The following is a 22,682-nucleotide window of genomic DNA, read 5'->3' as shown; positions in this document are numbered from 1 at the left end:
TGTAATGAGAAATTCCAAAGCCCTTATTAACAATGGCTATCCATCAGAATGGAACCAGATTTGTAAAAGACATCACCACAAATGAACACTAAAAATTGTGTCAACCCTTCCTCCAGAAGACTTCAGAAAACCCCTTTTTTACTGTTTTTAATTCCAGTTAGTTAACATACAGTGTTAAATTAGTTTCAGATGCACAATATAGCAATTCAGCACTTCGGTCCATCACCCAGTGCTCATCACATATGCCCTCCTTAATCCCCATCACCTGTTTCACACATCCCCTCACCCACCTCCCCTCTGGTAACCACCAGTTGGTTCTCTATAGTTAAGATCTGTTTCTTGATTTGTCTCTTTCCCCCCCTTTGCTCATTTGTTTGGTTTCTTAAATTACACATGAGTGAGATCATATGGTGTTTGTCCTTCCCTGACTTAATCTTGCTTAACATTTTACTCTCTAGCTCCATCTACGTCATTGCACATGGCAAGATTTCATTCTTTTTAATTGGCTGCTTCCATATCTTGGCTGTTGTAAATAATGCTGTTCTAAGTATAGGAGTGCATGTGTCCCTTTGAATTAGTGTTCTTGTATTCTTTGGGTAAATACCCAGTAGTCTGATTGCTGGATTATAAGGTAGTTCTGTTTTTAACTTTTTGAGGAACCTCCATACTGTTCTCCAGAGTGGCTGCACCAGCTGCATTCCCAGCAACAGTGCATGAGGGTATCTTTTTCTCCACATCCTCACTAACAACTGTTGTTTCTTACGTTGTTGATTTTAACCGTCCTGACAGGTGTGAGGTGATATTGTAGTTGTGATTTGCACTTCCCTGATGGCAAGTGATGAAGAACATCTTTTTGTGTATCTGTTGGCCATCCGTATGTCTTTGGAGAAATATCTGTTCATGTCTTCTGCCCATTTTTTAATTGGACTCTTTGTTTTTTGGGTATTGAGTTTGCTAAGTTCTTTATGTATTTTGATACTAACCCTTTATTGGGTATGTCATTTGCAAATATCTTCTCCCATTCAGTAGGTTGCCTTTCAGTTTTGCTGATTGTTTCTTTTACTGCGCAGAAGTCTTTTTTTTTTTTTTTAAGATTTTATTTATTTGGGGGCGCCTGGGTGGCTCAGTGGGTTAAAGCCTCTGCCTTCGGCTCAGGTCATGATCTCAGGGTCCTGGGATCGAGCCCCACATCGGGTTCTCTGCTCGGTGGGGAGCCTGCTTCCTCCTCTCTCTCTCTGCCTGCCTCTCTACTTACTTATGATCTCTCTCTGTCAAATAAATAAAATCTTTAAAAAAAAAAAAGATTTTATTATTTGACAGCACAAACAGGAGGAGGGGCAGGTGGAGGGAGAAGCAGAAGGAGATGCTGGCAGAGGGAGAAGCAGACACCCCACTGAGGGCAGTGCAATAAGGGGTTTGATCCCAGGACCCTGGGATCATGACCTGAGCCGAAGGCAGCTGCTTAACCAACTGAGCCACCCAGGCGTACCATGCAGAAGCCTTTTATTTTGATGTAGTCCCAGTATCTTATTTTTGCTTTTGTTTTCCTTGCCTCAGGAGAGCTATCTAGAAAAAAGTTGTTACAGCTGATGTCAAAAAGGTTACTGCCTATGTTCTTCTCTAGTATTTTTATGGTTTTTAGAAAACACTTTCAAAAGACAAACCTTTGGGTTTGTCTCTTTTATGAAAATAATTTGCTCTTCTTAGGGATGCGTTTTCGGCTGGCCTGCAGTGTTTCAGATTCTTCTGCTGCTGGCCCACACTTAGGACTTTGAGTAGGCTTTTCCATTGTGCATATTCTATTGTCATTAAACAAGAGGTACCTACCAAGCTCTACATATTTCTTTCGATCTGCATTCTGAGATCTGCCCAGGAAAGATGCTAAAATTAAAAACAATAATAAAGCCCTCCTGGACAGCTGTTCTTGTTAAACGAAATCTTCTCTCGACAAAAATTATCAGAAGTATTATAGAGGGGCACCTAAGTGTGTCTGCTTTTGGCTCAGGTCATGACCCTAGGGTCCTGGGGTCGAGCCCTGCATTGGGCTTCCTGTTCAGTGGGGAGCCTGCTTCCTCATCTCCCTCTGCCTGCCACTCCCCCTGCTTCTGCTCTCTCTCTCTCTCAAATAAACAGAATCTTTATTAAAAAAAAAAAAAAGGTATTACAGAATGTCACAGATTCTTTTATTAGCTCTCTGGTCTTCCTCCCAAAGTGGTTTTTCCCAGAGTCCTCTATCTTTCAGTTGAATATTCTGAACTTTTAAAAATGAAGGATTTTCAGTATGGCCAGGGGGCTTTAGTAGAGTGGTCAGCTGAGTTTGTGATTTGAAATCTAGCAGAGCAGTTTTAGGTTAAAAACATTTAGCAACAAGTCAAGCTTATCCTCCATCCTTGATTATGATTTGAGTCTCCGTGGGTACCTACTAGTAAGCGGTAAGAGGTCTTTTGTTGTTGTTTAACACTGAACATTTGCTAGGCTCCTGACATACTTGCTGTGTACTTGCTTTTGCATAGTGAAAGTTGCTTGGATTCAAAAGATTCTGTAGGTTCTAGTATATTTATTTCAGAAAAATCAAGTAATGGGAAAAGGAAAAAATTTTATAATTCATTATTGTAATACAAGCAGTTATTTTGGTATATTTCCAATTAACAATTTTTCCTGTGCATTTTTTCATAATTGTGAACCAAAGTATACATAGTCATGTTACTGTTTTTTTTTTTTATTTATTTTTTTTTTAAAGATTTTATTTATTTGTCAGAGAGAGAGAGGGAGAGAGCGAGCACAGGCAGACAGAATGGCAGGCAGAGGCAGAGGGAGAAGCAGGCTCCCTGACGAGCAAGGAGCCCGATGTGGGACTCGATCATGCTGGGATCATGACCTGAGCTGAAGGCAGCTGCTTAACCAACTGAGCCACCCAGGCGTCCCTATGTTACTGTTTTTATTCAGTGATCCAGTCTCCTATATTTCTCTATGGCTGGTTTGATAACCACTAGTGTTAATGACTGTGTTATAATCCAATGTGGATGACGGGGTGCCTCATCCACCGTGGCTCAGTGGGTTAAAGTCTCTGCCTTTGGCTCAGGGTTCTGGGATCAAGCCCTGCATCAGGGAGCCTGCTTCCTCCTCTCTCTGCCTGCCTCTCTGCCTACTTGTGATCTCTGTCAAATAAATAAATTAAATCTTTTAAAAAAAAATTATAGCATTATCACTTTAAAAAAAAATCCAATGTGGATGTTAGCTTACCCAGTTTTTCCTGTTAGGCAATTTCTAATTTTGTTCTAGTTTATTCTATTGTAAGTACTGTTGGCAATGAATTACATCTGCATCCCTACAGTTTTTCCTTTTGCCAGTAATTTCGTTCAGATGGGTTCTCAGTATAATTACTAGGTCAGAGGGCATGAATATTTTAGTGGTTGATAGCTATTGCTAAAGTTCTTTCCAAGAGGGGGAATACCAGTACCAGTTTGTAGGAGTACTGTGCTTTTATTCATTTATACTCTAATTGCTCATATTTCTGATGACTATTTTCTTCCATGTGTTTAGTTTTAAACTTTTTCCTATGCTATTCTCTATCCCAGGGCTGTCCAGTAGGATTTTCTGCGGTGATAGAAATATTATCTTCCCTGTCCAGTACCATAACCAAATGCCCATGTGGTTTTTGGGCATTGAAATGTGGTTTGTGTGGCTGAGGAACAAAGTTTTTAATGTAAAAACTATTGAGCCACATGTGGCTCACGACACGTTGGGCAGCACAGATGGAAACTGATTTTGTGTTGTGAGAGAGCATCTGCTACTTTTCACTCTTCTCCTTGGTTGAATTTGCTCACTTGCATGCCGCTCCCCGTCTCCATCCCTAGATTTTTACCTAAATTTGGCCTTCTAAATGAGTTAGGGACAGCAGACGCACTTTTGCCCATTTAATGCTTTATTTGCACTGTTAGTGCACTCGCAGACCTTACTGCTTCCCTCTTACCTGAAGACTAACCCAGTTCATTCTCCCCACCTCCTTATCCTCTTGTCCTCATTACTAAATAATGCCATCCTTCTTCGACCATGTTATTTCATTACCCTTTGGTGGGTTGGTTTTCTTCGTATTAGGAGTTTTGACTTCCTGGTCTAATATCGGATACTGATGTGCATTTTGTTCAGCAGGGATGGTGAGAGAAGGTCAGCTGAATGGCTCCTCGGCGGCACACAGTGAAGTAAGAGGTATCCTATTTCCTATTCTGTTTGTCAGCTTCGTGGGCAGAAAATGTTTTTCTAGGATTTGTTTAGTAGCTTGGAGAACAAGGACTTCTACCTGTTAAGGATTCTGTATTTTCCTGTGGAGTCTATCACAAGATTCCTAGTATCTGTGATGTTTTGTCTCCTGAAGGGTTAAGTTGGACTTAGTATCTGCAGCTTTGGACATATACTGTGTTTCATGAGACTTCATTTAATTCTCTTTCTCTCCACAGACTGTAGAACATGAGAGGGGGCTGGAGAGATCGTCAGCATTAGACCAAGGTGTCAGGCCCGACTGTGGAGAGTATTTAACAAGTAAACTTATAAGAACCCAGCACAGCTCCGTGGAAGTACCAAAACCCAAAGGTTGAAGGTTGGGGGTAGAGTTGGGGTTGGGGGGGGGTGCTCCAGCTCAGTCCTTCATGCCCACTGGTTCTTGATCTTCTGCGGCCTCTTCCAGTTCACGAATCCCCAAGTGACAACGGGGCCCAGTGCAGCCTCCCCCCACCCCTGCGCTGGACATGCCTGTGTCCACACAGCAGATCAGTGCGACACCTCCACTGACTGTGGCTCCAGCCCTGCATGAAGGACTTGGGAGCTAGACGCCGTGGGGTCACCGTGGCCCTTGTTGCAGTTTTGTACTCTATACCTGGTTTTTCAATTAAGCTTAATGGCTTTTTTAAAACATGACTTGAAGCTCTAGTTTTCTAGACCTTTTACAGTGTACAGTATTTTACATAACTGAGCTGTATTAAAAGCTTGTTCATTTACTTCCCAGGGCCCTGGCTCTACTTTTAGAGTCCCTTTAGAAAACCTGCAAAGGCACTAAATGAGCCTACTTTTTGTAACTTAATTTAAGGGTTGTGTTCTTTCACAATGAAGTGGGTGATCTCATTCTCTGGAGAACCATTCATTATCAATTCCCGCTGTTTCCCTTCTTACCTTGAGGCCTAGAAGCACAGTGTGATGTGGGATCTTAGTTTTGAATCCTGTATAAAATAACTCCGAGACATAAAAGGCAATTTACTTATGAAATTTATTTTCTTATATAAATTATGTATTTCTCTGGGCAGACAGCCTTCACCTTATTGCACTAATAGCACATCTGTAATACCAAGCTACAGGACAAGTCTTAACAAGAGGTTTGTATTCTTCAACGTAGCACTTGTCTACCAGGCACTGTAGAGAGGATGAGGAGGAAAAGCCAGGATCCGCTCAGGTGAAGAGTGGGGTTGGGGAGAGGGGCAACTTGTATACCCTTCTGACAGTTGGTTCTCTCCCAGGAAGGGGAACATGCAAAGCTTACATCTGGATTCTGGGAGCAGGGAAGAGTTGGAAGGCTGAGAAGCCCAATGCAACACTGCAGCTCAGCTCCCTTTATTTTTGAGGGAAGCAGGAACTCCTTTCGTTCATTTTGTAACAAATCACTCTGGCCTAGCTGATGCCTTGAGGAAACAGTGGGGATGGGGTCATCATCAGAATTAGCAGCAATTAAGAACAGGCCATACACTGCCACAGTGTGGTAGGTACCATCCTGGCCCCAGGAACCCGAAAGCTATGTATCCAAGGCAGAACCCAGAGCTGGCCCCGGAAGTCTCTCGACTGCTCCTTGTGCTCAGACATCCCTGTGACTGTGTCAGTTAGCAAAGCTCTGGTGTTGGGTCTTCCAACCATTGCTCAAAGCTGTAATGAGACTGAGTGGGTAGGCAGAGTGAAGGGAATGCCTGAGTAGGTGGGAAGGGCCGTCAGGGAAGGGAGCGATGGGCAGTGGACTATAACATGATTAGGCCCTCCCTGCAGGTGGAGGCTGGGCTGCCAGGGAGTGGGGCAGGGGAGCTGCCAGCCCCTAGGGCTCCCATCACTCTGCCTCTGTACTATACTGAAGAGAAGTCGCTCACAGACTCTAAAGCACATTCTTGTTATAGGAAGAGGGGCTTTGGGGGGAAGCAGTGATTTGGTTTTGGGCAAGAGACATATTAAGCCTTCATGAGGGCAGCCACCACAGCCTTGGCGTTGAGACTGCGTAGGTCACAGTAGGTCTGGCCAGTGCCCACAAAGACGATGGGTTTGCTTGTGATGTAGGTCATAGAAATAGCAGCTCCCACCTGAAGTGAAGAAAGGGGACACACAATCACCTCAAGGCCACTTCTTCCTATCCCTTCTGTAACAGGAAGCTTTGGAGGCAACAACATACCTTTGGAGCATCAGCTCCCTGTGAAGGACACCCCTCCCCATCTCACTCTCCTGTACCATCCATATTTACCTTGTCATCAATGGTATCAAATTTGGTAAGGACAATGCCATCAATGAGCCGAGGTGTTTGAGCCATAGAATGGTCAGCCAAGGCTCTGTTGAACTTGACCTTGTAAGGGAGAAACAAGGGGTAAGTACAAGAAGCATCCAGCAGGCCAAAGCTGAGGCTGGGAGAAGGACTAGGCCCTAGCCCTCACCAGCTGGTCCACAGCCTCATTGCCTACTAAGGCCTCCCCCACAAACAGCACCAAGTCGGGCGTGTTGACAGTAATGAGCTTAGCCAGGGCAGTCATCAGAGGGGCGTTGTCCTGCATGCGGCCAGCTGTGTCCACCAGCACCACATCAAAGCCTTGGTTACGTGCTAGAGAGAAAAAAAGTGATCAACTCAAAACTTCTAGGCTGTCCTGCTCATCCTACCTTTCTCTCAAGAAGTGGTAACCTGGCTATATTAAAAGCCTAGGTGTTTGCTTTCTTGGGCTCCAGATCTGCTCATAAGGTAGTGTGAGCAAAAACCTATTCTGTGCTTGGCCGTCAGAAACATTCAAGGAAATATATGGCAACAGGATAAAGGAAACCAAATAGAGGCTTCTTTGGGTGGAAGAGATTAGTTTTGCCCACAGTTAGCTACTCCACATGGCAAGTTTACTGCCCTGACTTGCTGCTGAGCAGTAAGTTGGTAGGAGGGGATCCCAGACCCTCTGCGGATCACAAGGGAAGCCCAGAAAAGGGGCCCACAGCAGCCCCCCACCCTCCTGTGTACCATACCAAAGGCAATCGCTTCCATGGCGATGCCCGCAGCGTCCTTGCCGTAGCCCTTTTCAAACAACTGCACCATAGTGCGGCCACCGTGCTTCTCCGGGGGGTGCAGGGCACTCAGGCGCCGGGTGTGTGTGCGCAGCTGCTCCACAGCACCGGCACGAAATGTGTCACAGGCAGCAATGAGGACACTGAAGCCATTCTCTAACAGCCAGAAGGAAATCTGGGCAAAAGCAGCAAAGAAATCAGTGCCCTAGAGCCAGAGTCACTAAGACCTGGAGTGTGAAGAAAGGATGTCTGAGATGGGTGGGGAGCTGTACTGACCTTGGCAAGATTAGTAGACTTCCCCACTCCATTAACGCCACAGAAGGTGACAACATAAGGGCGCTGATGACGCTGGGCATCCATAATATCCCGGAGCATGTCTACGCGACGCTGTGGCTGCAGAATCTGCACCAGGGACTCTTGGAGGGCTTGCTTTACTGTGGACGTCACCGCTAGAAGGGGGTGGTGGGTCTGTGAAGCCCAAGGAATGCACTCGTGGGAACCCCCTGCACCCCAAGAAACTGAGATCTGGAGAACCCAAGGCTCTTGTCCCAGGAATCCGCACCACATGTGACAGCGTTCCAAGCACTGTACGAGTGTTAACTCCTTTAGTTCTCAGAACTCTTCAGGTCTAAGTTATGCAACAGACATTTAGGGGGGAAGGAGTTTGCCACAAGCCACACACCTAGTATGAATGGAGGTCAACGCGCTGAACTGGCTGGTGCACACAATGCCTTGAGCGCTTCCTGGTTTAGAGAGATACTTACTACTGAATGTCCCCATCACCTTCCCTTCCAGCTTGTTGGCCACAGATTCACAGAGCTGGACTGCAATGTCTGCTGCCACATTCTTAGCTAGAGAGGGACAGATGTGTGAGTGCCAAGTCAACAGTAAACAACCCTATGGTACAGAAGAGAACTCGGGGTGGTTCCCCTCTCCACCACCTGTCCCATAACCATGAGTCCCCCTGTTCTCAGAACTTACCAATGAGATGATCACGCATCTTATCCAGCACGGACTCCATGTCTTCACGACTCAAGCTCTTGGACCCCACAAGGCCCTTCAGCATCCCAAACATGCCACCCAGAGTTCCCTTGGTAGCACTGTAGGCACAGATTATAGATACGTATGATGCCCGGGGGCAGGAGTCAAGCCTCATCCGTCCTGGAGCCACCCGTAGCACCCACCCCCTGAAATTCCCCTACCTGGGTTTGGTGGTGTTCTGAGCGGCCGCTTCATCATCTGAGCTGCTGCAGTCCAGATCCTGAAGCTGCCCCCCAGGCCCAGTCCCTCGAATCTGGAGGGTAGAGGGAAAGGAACAAGATGGGATCAGGAACACTGAGGGCTGAGGGAAAAGAAGCCTGGGATTTACCCTGTCCCCAATCCTCCATCTCTGATTTGGAAAACTCCAGATGGGACCCATCCCTTCATTCATAGAAACCAAAGGTACTGCCCTCCTAGTCTCCACCTTCTCCCTAACTTCTTAATGGTAACCCACACTGGCCGGTGCCTCTTACCAAGCTGATGTCCTCAGGTGGGGCATCCTCAGGGGCTCCGTTGGTGGTGGGAGTGCTATAATCCAGGATTTCCTTGTTAGCACAGCCACCCAGCGCCCACACGCGGGGTACTTTTTTGCCCTTCTCCTTTGGAGCATCGGATTTCATGGACTTGCTGTAAAGGGTTACGCACAAAGGGTTACGGTGAAGTAGGAGAGGAATCATCCACCCATGAGCCAGAGATGAGCTCCCTTGCCCCCAACATAGCTAGGTAACAGTATTTATGATGAAATTTAGAATGCTGACCTGGACTTCTCCAGACCTCTCCCATGCTTCTGAATGAACTCCTCTCGCTTCCTGCGTATTAGCTCCTCTTTGGAAAGTTCGACCCCATTCTCAGGCCCCACTGCGAGACCTGACTTTTCGGCAGGAACCGCTTTGCTGGTAGCCAAAGGGCCATCAGAACCTGTTAGGAGAAAACTCACTGGAGAAAAACGACCAAATTCCAACAATGGGAAATAGTCTTCCAAACCCCAATTACTATTACCCAAATTATTAAGAGGAAACTAGGAGCAAACATCTTGGGGATGACAAGGACTGGGCATGACCGTGTGATGGGCACTGAGCAAGGGAGACAAGCAATGACAAGGGGAAAGACGGGGAACAACTTCAGTCCTTACTGCCATGTTAACTTTTCATTCCCCTGTATGTCCAAGGAGCTCAAACTCACTCTCCTTCTTGGCCCCCTTTTTTTTGCTGTTCTTTGCTTTTTCCTTGGGCTTTTCACCCCGTGTCTCAATCATGGACCTCACAGGTTTCTTGGCCTTTTCAGAATCTTCAAATTTCTTCATGGTAGTGGGAGCACGGATCTTACTGCTCTCCTCTGCTTCACTAGAGAGAAGAGAATGATCAAAGTCCAGAAAAAGGACCCTCACACCAAGAGGTCAATTAGAACTGGGCAACAAATTCAAGAGTGTGTTTCAATGCTATTTACTACCCTTGAACCACTCTCAGGAAAGAAGGGAGCTCATCAGGTCATGGAAATCAATTCTGCAGAGGGGTGGCCTCTCACCGAAGGAGCCGCAGGAAGTCATTTTGGAAATCAAAAGTGCCATTCAATAGACTTAAAGCACTTCGCTGCTGGATCTCTGTACGGTATTTGTCCCGAAACAGCCGGTGCACATCATCTATCAATTTGTCTACATACGTCAGTGTTAGGATCTTCTGAAAACCAACCTGTTCAGGGAGAGAAACAGAGCCAACAGACCTGCTTACAAGCCAACTCAACGCAGGCCTCCTGAGACTGGCTCAGTGGCCTGGCAGGTTTCCCTGACCTGAGGGGCAGCCAAGCTCCCTGACAGCTCAGGAACGTCTTCCCTTTCCCTCTCCGCCTTCTGTCTTCTCAGTTACGCTGGGTACAATTAATTAGGGTTAATTAGGGTTCTCAATATTAGGATTATGCTGAAAGTGTAAATACTGTCCCTCTTAAATACCCGACTTACCACAAACACCAGCTCAAACTGGTTGTCCAGTTTATACTTCAGTGTGAGTGCCTCATGGGTGAAGGAGTTGTTACCTCCCCTTTCCTGGGGAAAAAAAGGGGAGGGTGTATGTCTCAAGTTCCGACTACCCAGAAAACCCAGACTTGGACCCTAGAAGGATTACCTTTGGGAAAAAAGACACTTCCCCCAAAGTCAGACCTCTTCCCAGGACAAGAGGCTGTTGGGACCTTGCTCTCTAGCATCCCATCAGGCAGAGAAGGAGGTACCAAGTTTGGGGGAAGAGGAAAAGAGGTTAGTGGGAAGGCAAGAAGGGACTTAATGATACAATCAGATTTACTAGCAGCTGTACACTATTTACAGTTTTTAATTTTTCCATTATCACACCCAGTCTTCGAAACAAAAAATCAAGCTGCTGGGGGCGGGGGGGAGGGGGTAAATGGAGGGAACTATGGGAAATCTCAAGAAGCGCCGGAATTCGGCTAGAGTCCGATAAACGGAGGGGAGGGGGGCGTCGCAAAGTTGCGGGATGATCCGATGGGGGCGGAAGAGAGAAGCGGAGTACTGGCAACGAGTGAGTGGCCAGTCCGGGATAGCCGGAGAAAGGTGGGAAGGAGGTGTGAGATCAGTTGAAGGGGCTATGGACTGGGTCAGTGGGCCGAGCCGAGTTCTGATCCCGCGGGGAGCGATACCTGCAGCAGCACAGAACGAATCAACGCATTAACGGGCCCGGTGCATGAGTCGCTCACTCCCTGGAAGCACCAGAGCACAAGCCCGCCCTTGGAGAAAATGGTGAAGAAGTCGAGCATGGCGGCAGCGGGAGAGGAGCCGGGGCCGGCACCGGGAACTCAGGCCGCGATCGGCGCCGCTTCCTGCTGCGCCAAGCGCGGGACACGTCACACCAGCGGCCCCGGAAACCGGCTCAGCCGCACTTCCGCTCAGAGGTGTCGCGTTCTCTCTCCGCCTCCGCCCGAGGGCGCGCAGCACTGTCGTAGACACCGTACTCGCCAATGGCGGGTGGGGGCGGGCCTGGGCGGGGTTATCGGAGACGGCAGCCTATAGTGCTTAGGGGCGGGGCCCGAAAGGGCCGCTGGCCAATGGGCGCGCTCGTCTGAACGGCCTTCGGCGTGGGGCAGTGACCGCGGGGTAGGCACGGCGTAGGGAGGAGGTGCGGTCCGAGTCTCAAAGGTGCCGCGCGTGGAGTGGCCATGCTGCGAAGGTCGTTGCAGTTAGCCTTGGGCCGGGACGTCTTGGGCCGGGGGCTAGGCACACACAGAGGAGGCTCCACTCTGGGTAAAGTTGAGGGCAGCGGAGGGTATCGTGGTTCTTGGGTAGCCCCAGTCTCCAGCTTTGTGACCTTCAAAACTCGGGACCCGGGCCACGATGTAAAGACAGTCGGTCGGCTGGGAGAAGGGGGTAAGCTTGCTAGCCGGATCTTTTAAAGCCTGAGCAGATACATGGATCCCAAGGATGCCCTTCTCAGGTGACAAATCGTTCTAAGCCTCAAATTACCACCAGAATAGCAAGCAGAGAGCCAGGCTGACTGACTGGTTGCGCAGATAGATGTGCAGCTAGCCTGCAGATGCTGTGCTTAGTGTGTGGCTGTTAAGGAGGAAAGAAGGGAAAGAGGATAGAGCATATGTCCCATGGAGGTGGCTGGAGTGTACCTGGAAAGGGAAGACTTCCACATACCGGTTGGAGACTGGATAGAACCCAACTCGGACAAATGCTCTGCGCTGGTAGTGGGAATAGAGATCAGCCTTGAAGGATACTGTTTACTGATTCACGGACGGTGTGTGTTCCAAGTTCTGGAGAACCGAGCAAGAGCAAAAGTTAGGAGAAGAGAAGTGTTGGTTTGGTGCAAGGAACTAGCAAAAGCCATGTAGATGGAGCGTTTGTGTAGCAATAGGAAATGTAGTGTGGACAAGGAAGGTAAGCGCAGATCAAGGAGATACTTGAACATTGCTGAGCAGAGTTTAGACTTTGTATTGGAGTCTGTGAAAAGACGTGGCGATTTGTGACTTACAAATCTTGTGAAGGACAAAAGGATTCATTTATTCAAGGCACTTACACGATGTGCCAGGTTCAGTGCTAGGCTGGAGATATATTGCTGAAGAAAGCAGGCATGGTATAGTATGAAGCAACCACAAATAAAATCAAAATTGCAAATGTCTTGTATAAGGTAATGTGACAGCGTGACAGGAGATTTTGATAGTATATGGAGTCAGGAAAGCCCTTCCTGAGAAGATAACTAAACTGAAAAGGAAAGGAAGCAAGGTGTTAACGGCAAAGAAGTGGACAGAGTTTCAAAACAGAAGAACCCCTGTGTAGGTTCCCCGTGATGGGAAGAAATAGAGCACCACCAAGGTGTGGAAGGGGCTGGAGTGGGAGAGTAGGGAGAGAACAAGGAAAACAGGAGTCAGACTGTTCAGTGTCTCATAGGCCGTGTTGAAGATTTTGGACTTCTATTCTTGGAGTAATGAAAAGCCACTGGAAGGTTTTAAGCAAGACAGTATGTCATTAAATTAGTGCTTGGGAAATATTCTAGCTATGATGCAGAAGAATTGAGTAGGCAAGAGGGGAATTAGTGGAAACAATTAGGAGGCTTTTCATTAATCTAGGCGAGAGCTTATGGTCGTTTGGTCTAGGGTGGGGTAGCAGAGATGGGAAAAGAGAGGGGACAGATTGGGGAGATATTTAGGAGGCAAAGCCATCAGGACTTGACAATAGATAGGACATGAATGTAGCTTTGCTAGTGGTGATGGATGTCCAGGATAAGATGCCACTCAGAGTATCATACTTCAGAAGGCACTGCAGCTTGGGGTGTGTCAGGACCTATGGGTCCAGGAGCCTGGAACATCCAAGAGGAGAGGACAGTGCAGTTGAACACAGGAGCCTGGGGCTCAGAGGAAAGAGCAGTGTGCACAGGCGCTGGACATGCATAAGTCACCTGGCCTAGGGAGAGAGGACAGAGTGTGCATTTTAAGAAGTTGAATCTCGCATTGCTGGGCATGATGCATGAGAAGGCAGAGAGCCGAATGCATACAGACTATATAGTGAACCTACAGATACTCCTGGGTGTGAGCTGACCTTATGAGAAGGCATGGCCATGGGGACAGCCAGCTCAGTGACCCGTTAGCCACCTTTTCCTGCGTCGAGCCTCCAACCCCTTACCACCAGGAAAGAGAATGAATGGCCTTCTCATCATAACTGCGTCCCACAGACTGGAATGGAAAGATGTCCGAGATTAAGAAGAAGATCCAGTCATTCCTTCCCGGAGGAGCCTGGACCCAACTCCACGACACCAGCTACCTGCCCCCCGAACACTCGGATGTGGTGATTGTGGGGGGTGGGGTGATGGGCCTGTCCGTGGCCTACTGGCTGAAGAGGTTGGAGAAGCCACGAGGTGCCATTCGGGTGCTGGTGGTGGAACGGGACCACACGGTGAGGTCTGGGGGAGGGCGGCGGCATGAGAGGGGCACGGACTTGTTTTATTAAGGGGCAAGGGGGGCTGAGGGGAGGAAAGACTTCAGTCTTCGGAGGTCCAAAGTCCCAAGGGAGGGACGCCTGGGTGGCTCAGTTGGTTAAGCAGCTGCCTTCGGCTCAGGTCATGATCCCAGCGTCCTGGGATCGAGTCCCACATCGGGCTCCTTGCTCGTCAGGGAGCCTGCTTCTCCCTCTGCCTCTGTCTGCCATTCTGTCTGCCTGTGCTTGCTCTCTCTCCCTCTCTCTCTCTGACAAATAAATAAATAAAATCTTTAAAAAAAAAAAAAAAAAAAAAAAGAACCAAAGTCCCAAGGGACTATACTTTGGTTCTTGTTGAGAAATCGTCCCAGTGATTCCTCCCTCAAATTAGAGACTTTGGCCGTAAGGTTTTTGCTTTTAAAAGCAAATTTTACGTGGATGGAACTAGAGGGTATTATGCTGAGTGAAATAAGTCAACCAGAGAAAGACAATTATCACATGATCTCTCTGATATGAGGAATTTGAGAGGCAGGGTGGAGAGTTGTTGGGGGGGTAGGGAAGGAAAAAATGAAACAAGTTGGAATCAAGAGGGAGACACACCATAAGAGAATCTTAATCTCACAAAACAAACTGCAGGTTTTCGGGGGGAGGTTGGGTTATGGACACTGGGGAGGTGAGTGCTGTGAATTATGTAAGCCTGATTATTCACAGATCTGTAACCCTGGGGCAAATAATACATTATATGTTAGTAAAAATTATAAAAATAAAAATAAAATTCAGGTTCCAATTCATTTAAAAAAAAAAAAGAAAAAGCAAATTTTATAGCAGGGGATCTTCTGGGTGCCCACAGGTCTGACTAAGGGAGACTGTATTCCAGCTGTAACGAATACAAACAGCCATCTCATCCCTTCTAGGTTCTATTACTTCCTTTTTTTTTTTTTCTTTAAGATTTTATTTATTTATTTATTTATTTGACAGAGAGAGAGAGCTCACAAGTAGGCAGAGAGGCAGGCAGAAAGAGGGGGAAGCAGGCTCCCCGCCGAGCAGAGAGCCTGATGCGGGGCTTGATCCCAGGACCCTAAGATCATAACCTGAGCCGAAGGTGGAGGCTTAACCCACTGAGCCACCCAGACACCCCAAGGTTCTATTACTTCTGAGGCTTTGCACAGTTGTTCTATTTTATTTTCTAAGATTTTATTCATTTATTTGAAAGAGAGAGAGAGAGAGACAGCACAAGGGCGGGGAGGGGCAGTAGGAGAGGGAGAAGGGAGAAACAGACTCCCCACAGAGCAGGGAGCCCAGTGTGGGGTCGATCCCAGGACCCTGGGTCATGACCTGAGCTGAAGGCAGTTGCCTAACCAACTGAGCCACCCAGGCGCCCCTCATTGTTCCTATTTTAGCCACCACCAGTTAACCACAAATCTTGCTAGTTCAGTCATGTCTTTCTATTTTCCAATAGGCAGATGAAATGCTAATCTCCTGCCCTTGGACTTCCAGGCCATTCCCATTTTGTGCCACGGTGCCCAGCCCTTTTATGTGACCAACTCTATCTGCTCTGCACATCTGCTAAGAAGGACTTTATTTGTTTATTTATTTATTTTTACTTTTAATTTTTTATTAACATATGTATTATTAGCCCCAGGGGTACAGGTCTGTGAATCACCAGGTTTATACACTTTGCAGCACTCACCATAGCACATACCCTCCCCAATGTCCATAACCCCACCCCCCTTCTCCCAACCCCCCTCCCCCAGGCAAGCCTCAGTTTGTTTTGTGAGATTAAGATTCTCTTATGGTTTGTCTCCCTCCTGACCCCATCTTGTTTCATTTTTTCCTGCAAAGACGGACTTCAATAACTATTATTCTCTTTGGGTGCTGGTTGCCTTGCATACGGGTGTATCTACCTCAGCTTCTCTTAGATTATAAGCTTACAATAGAATCTTTATTGGGCACCTGGGGGGCTCAGTCGGTTGAGCATCTGCCTTCGGCTCAGGTCATGATCTCGGGGTCCTGGGATCAAGCCCCAATTCGGGCTCCCTGCTCAGCAGGGAGTCTGCTGCTCCCTCTTGCTCTCCTCTCTCCAATAAATAAATAAAATCATTTTTAAAAAAAAATTATAAACTTGCCAGTAGGACTCCCCTCGACTTGTAGGTGCTTCTGTTGCAGGATTCTGCCCACATGTGACAGGATACTGGCCTCCCTCAGTGACTTTGCTCTTTCCACAGTATTCCCAGGCCTCCACCGTGCTGTCTGTGGGCGGGATTCGGCAACAGTTCTCGGTGCCTGAGAACATCCAGCTCTCCCTCTTTTCATTTGATTTTCTACGGAACATCAATGTACGTGCAAAGACATCTGGGGGTTGGGGTCGTGACCAGTCCTTTAGGCCAGAGAGAGGAGCCCAGCTGGCCCAGCTGGCCAGGGGAATCAGGGAGCAGAAGCAGTTTGGGCAAGTAGGAGTTGGAATCTCTAGTTCTGTCCGCAGTGGCGGTACCCAGAAGGGCTTCTCTAAGTCTCAGGAGCTGTTGGTGAGGAAGCCAGGAGAGCCCTCCCTCCTTTCTTTAAATCAGCTCCTCCTAAAGAGTTTTTTTCTTCTTTGCATATAGGAGTACCTAGCTGTGGTTGACGACCCTCCCCTGGACATCCAGTTCAACCCCTCAGGTTATCTCTTGCTGGCTTCGGAAAAGGGGGCCGCAGTCCTGGAGAGCAACGTACGGGTGCAGAGGTGGGTGCCTGGCCTGACCACCAGCTGCTCCTCAGCCGCTTACCTGGCACAGCTCCGACACCGAGTAAGGATATGGGGCGAGCGAGTTGTCAAGACAGGTCCCGACCATGTGGAAGCTCAGTCTGTCGGGTAACACATACGACACCTCTGGTACCCTGGGCTGTCACACAGATGTGGACGGCACGCTGCTGCAGTGGTTCCAAATTTGCCACATCCTAAGAACCACCTGGAACATCCCACATCTGATAAGCCAGAACCTCTAGGAAAGGACCCAGGAACCTGCACACTTTTCCCAGAAGGGCCAGACCATCAGCGTGTTAGGCTTTTGGGGTCCTGTCGTCTCTGTGGCTGTCACTCAACTCTGCATTTGAAACAAAAGCAGCCGTAGGCAAAACGTGGACAAAAATTGGAACAAACAAGTGTGGCTCACATACAAAAATGCAGGCGGCCAGCCGATGTGGGCAGCCCCTCGCCTGAGTGTCTCCTGGTCGGTCAAGAGTGTGTATGTTTAACAAGCAGACTTGCAGGTCTCCCGAGGGACATGAGGTAATGTCCCAGATGCAGCATTTACTCATGTAGCCACCCCAAACATCCCCATTTTACATGTGAGTAAACTGAGGCAAACAGTGCCAGTCAGTGGTGGCACTGGGATTCGAACTAGGCAGCTTGGCTTGCGAGTGTGTTCTTTTAGGATCTGAGATGCTCTCTTTGGGGGACAGTGTCCCATAGGAGATCGTTGTGCAGGTGGACTGGACTGTACTAGAAAGTGGACAGGAAGGCCATTCTAGGCAGAAGGAAAGGGAACCAAGGGACCTTCTCTGTGGTGAAAGGCCACGGAATAGTTAAGGGATGGCAGGGGGTTTAGGGTGGCCAAGAGATACCAGGTTGTAGGAAGGGAAAGCGGGGTCAGGTGCCGAAGAGCCATGACTAGGAGGCTTGGTCTTGACACACTCAGCAAGAAGGAAAACTTGGGGGGTTTGGGGCAAAGAAGTGACCCAAATGAGGCAGGATCCCTACTTGTGGAGTTGGGGTCCCTGCTTCTCCCGCTCTGCACATCGCCCCTCTCACACACATGCACACAGCCGTGCATTTCTCTCAGGCAGGAAGGAGCCAAGGTCTGCCTGATGTCTCCTGAGCAGCTGCGGAACAAATTTCCCTGGATAAACCCAGAGGGCGTGGCGTTGGCATCCTATGGTGAGGCCTGCTTGAAGAGGGGCTCGGGTCAAGGGGAACCTCAGGTTGGGAGTCTCAGCTACATCAAGAAGCAGTGCTTCCCCCTGGCCCGCAGTCTCCCCGCCAGGCCATGCTAGCTCTCTGTCCTTCCACAGGATTTGCCTCTGGTGCCCTTGGGCAACTGACTTTCCCTGGCTTAGGAGCCCTAAAGAGGAGTCGGGCGTGGGCAATCCAGTAGGAGAGAAGGGTCTGAATCCTGTCTCCTGAGTCCTCTTGCTCATCACAGGGATGGAGCATGAAGGTTGGTTTGACCCCTGGTCTCTGCTCCAGGGGCTTCGGCGAAAGGCCCAGTCCATGGGGGTCCTCTTCTGCCAGGGAGAGGTGACACGTGAGTCTGAGATCCCATGCGTCTTACCTCGGTCAGCCAGGGCGCAGGCGTGGACGGGGTCTTACCTTCGCTCACGGGCTAAGGAAGAGTTGGGGGGAAGGGGGGGTTCTTCCTGAGGGCTGGTCCTGGCTATCCTGACTCCAGGTCCTCACTCAGCTTCTCTGCTTGACTTACGATGTGCTTGAAGGTCTCAGCACGCTCCTGTCTTTTGTGTGGCCAAGTTCATCCTATTTACCCCATCTCTGTGGGGAAAAGCCCCAGCCTTCCAGCTTGCTTTCCTCCTGACGTCCATGGACTCCCAATCTCGTCTTCTTCAGGCTTCAGGAGTTCTTTTTTTTCTTTTTCCTGCAGGTTTTGTCTCTTCGTCTAGCCACGTAGAGACCCCAAGTGGGGAAGAGGTGACTTTGAAAAGGGTCCATGAAGTTCACGTAAGTTCCCAGCCTGTGCATCTCCCTTACCAAAGTGGGGGGATGAGAAAGTGGTCTGGATCATCTTCTGCCCACTTCTGGTCTGGGTAAACTAAGGCCCAAGGTGCCCAGTGTGTGGGCCAGGCCCTCCCTCCCCTCCCGCTCTGCTGCCTGCAGGTGAAGATAGACCACAGCCTGGAGTACCAGCCCGTGGAGTGTGCCATCGTGATCAACGCGGCAGGGGCTTGGTCCGGCCAGATTGCGGAGCTGGCTGGTGTCGGGAAGGGACCACCTGGCACCCTGCAGGGCACCAAGCTACCTGTGGAGCCGCGGAAAAGGTGACGCCCCTTGGGGCAGCTGAGGAGGTTGGTGAGAGAGGGACAGAAACAGTGTTTAAGAGTTTGTTAAATGCAGTGGGAAGGAGGGGGGCTGCTCTTCCCACCATCTCCTAACCCACTGGTCATGGCAGGTATGTGTACTTGTGGAACTGTCCCCAGGGGCCGGGCCTGGAGACTCCGTTCGTCATAGATGCCAGCGGAGCCTATTTCCGCCGGGAAGGATTAGGCAACAACTATCTGGGCGGCTGTAGCCCCACTGAGGTAAGCTAAGCAGGTTTGGGGTGCTGGGTGGGAGATGTAGGCCCACTGCCGTTAAAGAGTCAGGCTTTGGGGCACCTGGGTGGCTCAGTCAGTTAAGCCTCTGCCTTCAGCTCCCGTCATGATCCCAGGGTCGTGAGATCGAGCCCCACACTGGCCTAGGGAGCCTGCTTCTCCCTCTCCCCATGCTTGTTCTTTCTGTCTCTCAAATAAATAATAAATAAAATCTTTTTTAAAAAAAGAAGGGGCACCTAGGTGGCTCAGTCATTGAGTGTCTGCCTTCGGCTCAGGTCACGATCCCAGGGTTCTGAGATCGAGCCGAGCCCCACATCAGGCTCCCTGCTCAGTGGGAAGCCTGCTTCTCCCTCTCCCACTCCCCCTGCTTGTGTTCCCTCTCTTGCTGTCTCTCTGTCAGATAAATAAATAAAATCTTTTAAAAGGAGAGAGAGAGAGAAAAGAAAAGAAAAGAAAAGAAAGAGTGTGAGTGAGTGAGTCAGGCTCTTCGGGTTACTAATGTGCCCAGCGGTGTTACTAATGCTCCAGGCCCTCTGGTTTTGAACTGGGATCTTTCCTCCCTGTTCCCTACCTACTGAGGGGATTGAGTAAAGGGAGGTCGGTGAGGTCTGGGTCCACCCTTGTGTCCCAGGCTGTATAAGCCACGTCCCCACCTCTCGCCACAGGAGGAGGAACCGGACCCAGAGAACCTGGAAGTGGACCACGAGTTCTTCCAGGACAAGGTGTGGCCCCCTTTGGCCCAGAGGGTCCCGGCCTTTGAGTCTCTGAAGGTAACTAGGAGGCAGATGAGCCTGGAGCACCACAGTCCCCTTGGAAAGCCTGTCCGCTGCCACACGCCCTCCACCTCACAACTGCTAAGGACTGGTGGTCTGGGGACCCATCCCACCGAGCCCTGAGCAGGAGTGAGGGCGGTGTGTGTTGGCACCTTCTTGGGAACCCCCGCGTCCTGTCCGCCCGCAGGTTCGGAGTGCCTGGGCTGGCTATTACGACTACAACACCTTCGACCAGAACGGCGTGGTGGGTCCCCACCCTCTCGTCGTCAACATGTACTTTGCCACGGGCTTCAGTGGCCATGGGCTCCAGCAGGCCCCTGCTGTGGGGCGAGCTGTGGCAGAGATGGTGCTGCACGGCAATTTCCAGACGATCAACCTGCGCCCCTTCCTCTTCAACCGCTTTCACTTGGGAGAGAAGGTCCAGGAGCACAACATCATCTGAGCCTGTAAGCTCTTCGCCAGCCCAGCTGCCCCGTGCGCCACCCTTGGCTCATGTTCATATCCGCCTCGCTGTGACTTCCTCCCCAGCCCCAAGCCAAGCTCTCCTCCACCCTCCTCTCCCTGCACCCTGCTCCTCCTGTCCCACGGGGCTAGGCGGGCGGGCAGGCAGGCACACTGGAGGCTCTGGGAGGCACGTGCCTGAGGCCCCGGCCAACAGAAAATGATGGGATGAGACCCAGGACTGATCTCTGGCCCGGGCCAAGGCCGCCCAACGAGGTAGTGCAGCTGGACAGAGCACCTGCGCGTGGGCCCCTGCACTGGCTTCTTCCTGGCACTGACCCGGAAAAATGGCCTCTGCCTCTCTGGGCAGGCACGAGCCCAGGCAGGGAGCAGCGCAGGGCAGCCTGGCCCGGGCTTAGTGATTGTTTACCCTATTCATCAATCAATAAATGCGATTCCTCTTTCCACCTGGGCTTCTGTTCCTTCTTTCACCTCCCAGCACTTGCTTGCCTTTGATACCAGACTGGAAGAAGCCCTGCCTTCTCCCAGGAATGTTCTTAAGTCCTGTGTGTAGGCACCTTGTTTGCAAAGGAATGTCGTCTCTTGCTGAGTCCCTGCAGGGGTTCCGTTGTAGAGGGAAGGGAAGGCTTAGTGTGTTCACTGTGTATTCAGTTCCAGCTCTGGCCCTGGCCCAGGGCTACCTGTTAGGGACATGCCAGCAGGCACATACCTACCTGTAGGTTCTCACTGGAGTGTTCTTCCCTCTGCCCTGCCCCTCAGCCCACATCCGATGTAGTGTCGTCCCTGTAGTGCCGGGAATAAGCCCAGGTTGCGGAACCCCATCTCACCCGGTGTTTCTCCATGAAGCTTCCCAGGGAAGTTGACCTCTGGACTGAACCTATAAGACGAGCAGTTTAACAAAGTGAATGCACAGAGGGGAAGCCTGGGGAGTGAGAGCGAGGACGGGGCTGATTCCAGGCTTCAGGAAAACCATAGATAAACGCACAGGACCAAGGGTAAGATTCAAGGGGCAAGAAGTGATTTGTCCAGGCGAGATCATGGAGGGAGAAAAGGGAGGTAGAGTAAGAAGCGGGGCAGGGCCGGGAGCCAAAGAGCCATGCTGTGGAGCTTGGGGTGGATTCTACGGGCTTTCAGTAGAGAAGCGACGTGCTCCAATGTTCCTTTTAGAAAAGTCACCCGGACTGCCTTGTGTAGAATAGGCTATGATGTCAAAGCCGGGGGGCAGATGGGAGGCTGTCGCTGCAGTCCCCAGGGCAGAGACGATGGGACCTGCTCTGTCCTGGCAAGAAGCATGTGTATCGCAGAAAGGACAGCAGTCACAGGAAACGGGGTCAAGTAAGACTCAGGTTTTTGGCTTGGGCAGCTAGATGTATGTCTTACCTTTCACGGAGGTGAGGACATCGGGGAGAAGCAGGGTGAGGGACAAGATGAGTGGTACAGTCTGGGACATGTCGAGTCGAGGGTACGCCCAGGACATCGGGTAGAGCTGTCTAGGCACCCAGGATGACCTAGGCTGTAGAGAGATGGACACCACGGAAGAGAATGGCATCCCTCCCCACAAGGGGAGAAGAGTAGGGGACCAAGGGGGGAAGCGGGGGGACCCCACTGTCATTTGTAGAGATGAACCAAAGGAGAGGAAGCTGAAGAGATGGCCAGAGAAACAAGAGAAGAGCCAGGAGCGTGAGGTGTCACAGGAACCGGGGAGTGTCCATGATATCCACGCACGCTGCGGGCTGGATAGGTACCAGGTAGGTCAGTGGGGCCCCCAGGGAGAGCGGTCCTGGGAAGAAGTGTGCCTCAGTGGGCTCTGCAGGGACAGTTGTTCGGAAGGGAGACATGAATGGGAGTAGGGACAGCTAGTAAAATGTTCATTTCCCCCTCAACAGCAGCCTTTGGGGAGAAGAAGGAAACGAAATATGGGCCTGACTAATGATCACTGTGTGAGGGAGGGCAGACAGGGGAGAGGGTCTGCAGGTGAGGTAACAGGAGAAGCCCCTGGGGTGGGGGTGGGGAAAAGCCAGGACTGATGAGGTGAGCAAAAATGGAAGAACTATCCTGCTGAAAGGAAGGAACTTGCCAGGGGCATGGGCTCAGGACAACTCAGGCCAAGGCCAACACCCCTATCACGGTGGTTATCAGCCACCTTTGTCAGGTGCCCAGTGTTCACTCAGCCTGCCCTCAGTAGCTACCCCTCTGTGGGTCAGGAGGAAAATGGCCTTCGAGATGACAAACACAGTACTGACTCAATTGATAATGCGTTCATGAGGTCTCTGTGCTTCCACAGGGCTTTCTTCAAACTCATAGGAGAGTACTTAATCCTGCCATCTGTCTTCCCTCTCAGTCCAAGCCTCCTTCACCTTTGCCCCAACACTGAGCCGTCGCCATGGGTATCCCCAACCCGCTCTCAG

General features: G+C 50.1%; 3 protein-coding genes across 11 annotated transcripts in view; 2 read left to right on the top strand and 1 right to left on the bottom strand.

The window, feature by feature from the left end:
* LOC111153706 (family with sequence similarity 118 member B) overlaps positions 1–4,994 on the top strand; it is a 50,899-nt gene extending 45,905 nt beyond the window's left edge. For 4 of the 7 annotated variants that reach the window (XM_022512865.1, XM_022512863.1, XM_022512864.1 and 1 more), the window contains 3 exons: positions 4,150–4,202; positions 4,458–4,590; positions 4,685–4,994. In XM_022512865.1, the coding sequence (XP_022368573.1) occupies positions 4,150–4,202; positions 4,458–4,590; positions 4,685–4,788 (290 nt within the window). In that variant the 3' untranslated portion in view covers positions 4,789–4,994. Of the gene's footprint in view, positions 1–4,149; positions 4,210–4,457 lie in introns of all 7 variants that reach the window. The other 3 variants (XM_022512867.1, XM_022512869.1, XM_022512868.1) reach the window with 3 other exon arrangements.
* A 247-nt stretch (positions 4,995–5,241) lies between these two features.
* LOC111153704 (SRP receptor alpha subunit) lies at positions 5,242–11,151 on the bottom strand. Of its 2 annotated transcripts, XM_022512860.1 has the most exons (14): positions 10,966–11,151; positions 10,277–10,360; positions 9,847–10,010; positions 9,505–9,665; positions 9,081–9,240; positions 8,796–8,949; positions 8,484–8,575; positions 8,263–8,381; positions 8,046–8,132; positions 7,558–7,730; positions 7,243–7,456; positions 6,675–6,838; positions 6,488–6,586; positions 5,242–6,329 (listed from the first exon to the last, which is right to left on the bottom strand). In XM_022512860.1, exons 1-14 carry the CDS (start codon positions 11,080–11,082, stop codon positions 6,201–6,203), a joined length of 1,917 nt encoding a protein of 638 aa, XP_022368568.1. In that variant the 5' UTR covers positions 11,083–11,151; the 3' UTR covers positions 5,242–6,200. The 2 variants fall into 2 exon arrangements, with proteins under 2 accessions (XP_022368568.1, XP_022368569.1); XM_022512861.1 differs by lacking the exon at positions 10,277–10,360 and having other exon boundaries at positions 5,245–6,329; positions 10,966–11,082.
* Positions 11,152–11,462: 311 nt separating this feature from the next.
* LOC111153914 (FAD dependent oxidoreductase domain containing 1) lies at positions 11,463–20,720 on the top strand. 2 transcript variants are annotated; one of them, XM_022513223.1, is made up of 11 exons: positions 11,463–11,566; positions 13,497–13,717; positions 15,964–16,074; positions 16,342–16,460; positions 17,560–17,654; positions 17,920–18,021; positions 18,373–18,449; positions 18,606–18,766; positions 18,898–19,027; positions 19,705–19,809; positions 20,000–20,720. In XM_022513223.1, the coding sequence occupies exons 1-11, from the start codon at positions 11,482–11,484 to the stop codon at positions 20,252–20,254; spliced, it is 1,461 nt and encodes a 486-aa protein (XP_022368931.1). In that variant the 5' UTR covers positions 11,463–11,481; the 3' UTR covers positions 20,255–20,720. The 2 variants fall into 2 exon arrangements, with proteins under 2 accessions (XP_022368931.1, XP_022368932.1); XM_022513224.1 differs by lacking the exon at positions 11,463–11,566 and adding an exon at positions 11,573–11,756.
* Positions 20,721–22,682: the final 1,962 nt, after the last annotated feature.

The sequence above is a fragment of the Enhydra lutris genome, unplaced genomic scaffold (genome assembly GCF_002288905.1).
Source record: "Enhydra lutris kenyoni isolate GAN:26980312 unplaced genomic scaffold, ASM228890v2 scaffoldscaffold34, whole genome shotgun sequence".
Classification (NCBI taxonomy): domain Eukaryota; kingdom Metazoa; phylum Chordata; class Mammalia; order Carnivora; family Mustelidae; genus Enhydra; species Enhydra lutris.
This window is presented reverse-complemented; position numbering and strand designations above follow the sequence as displayed.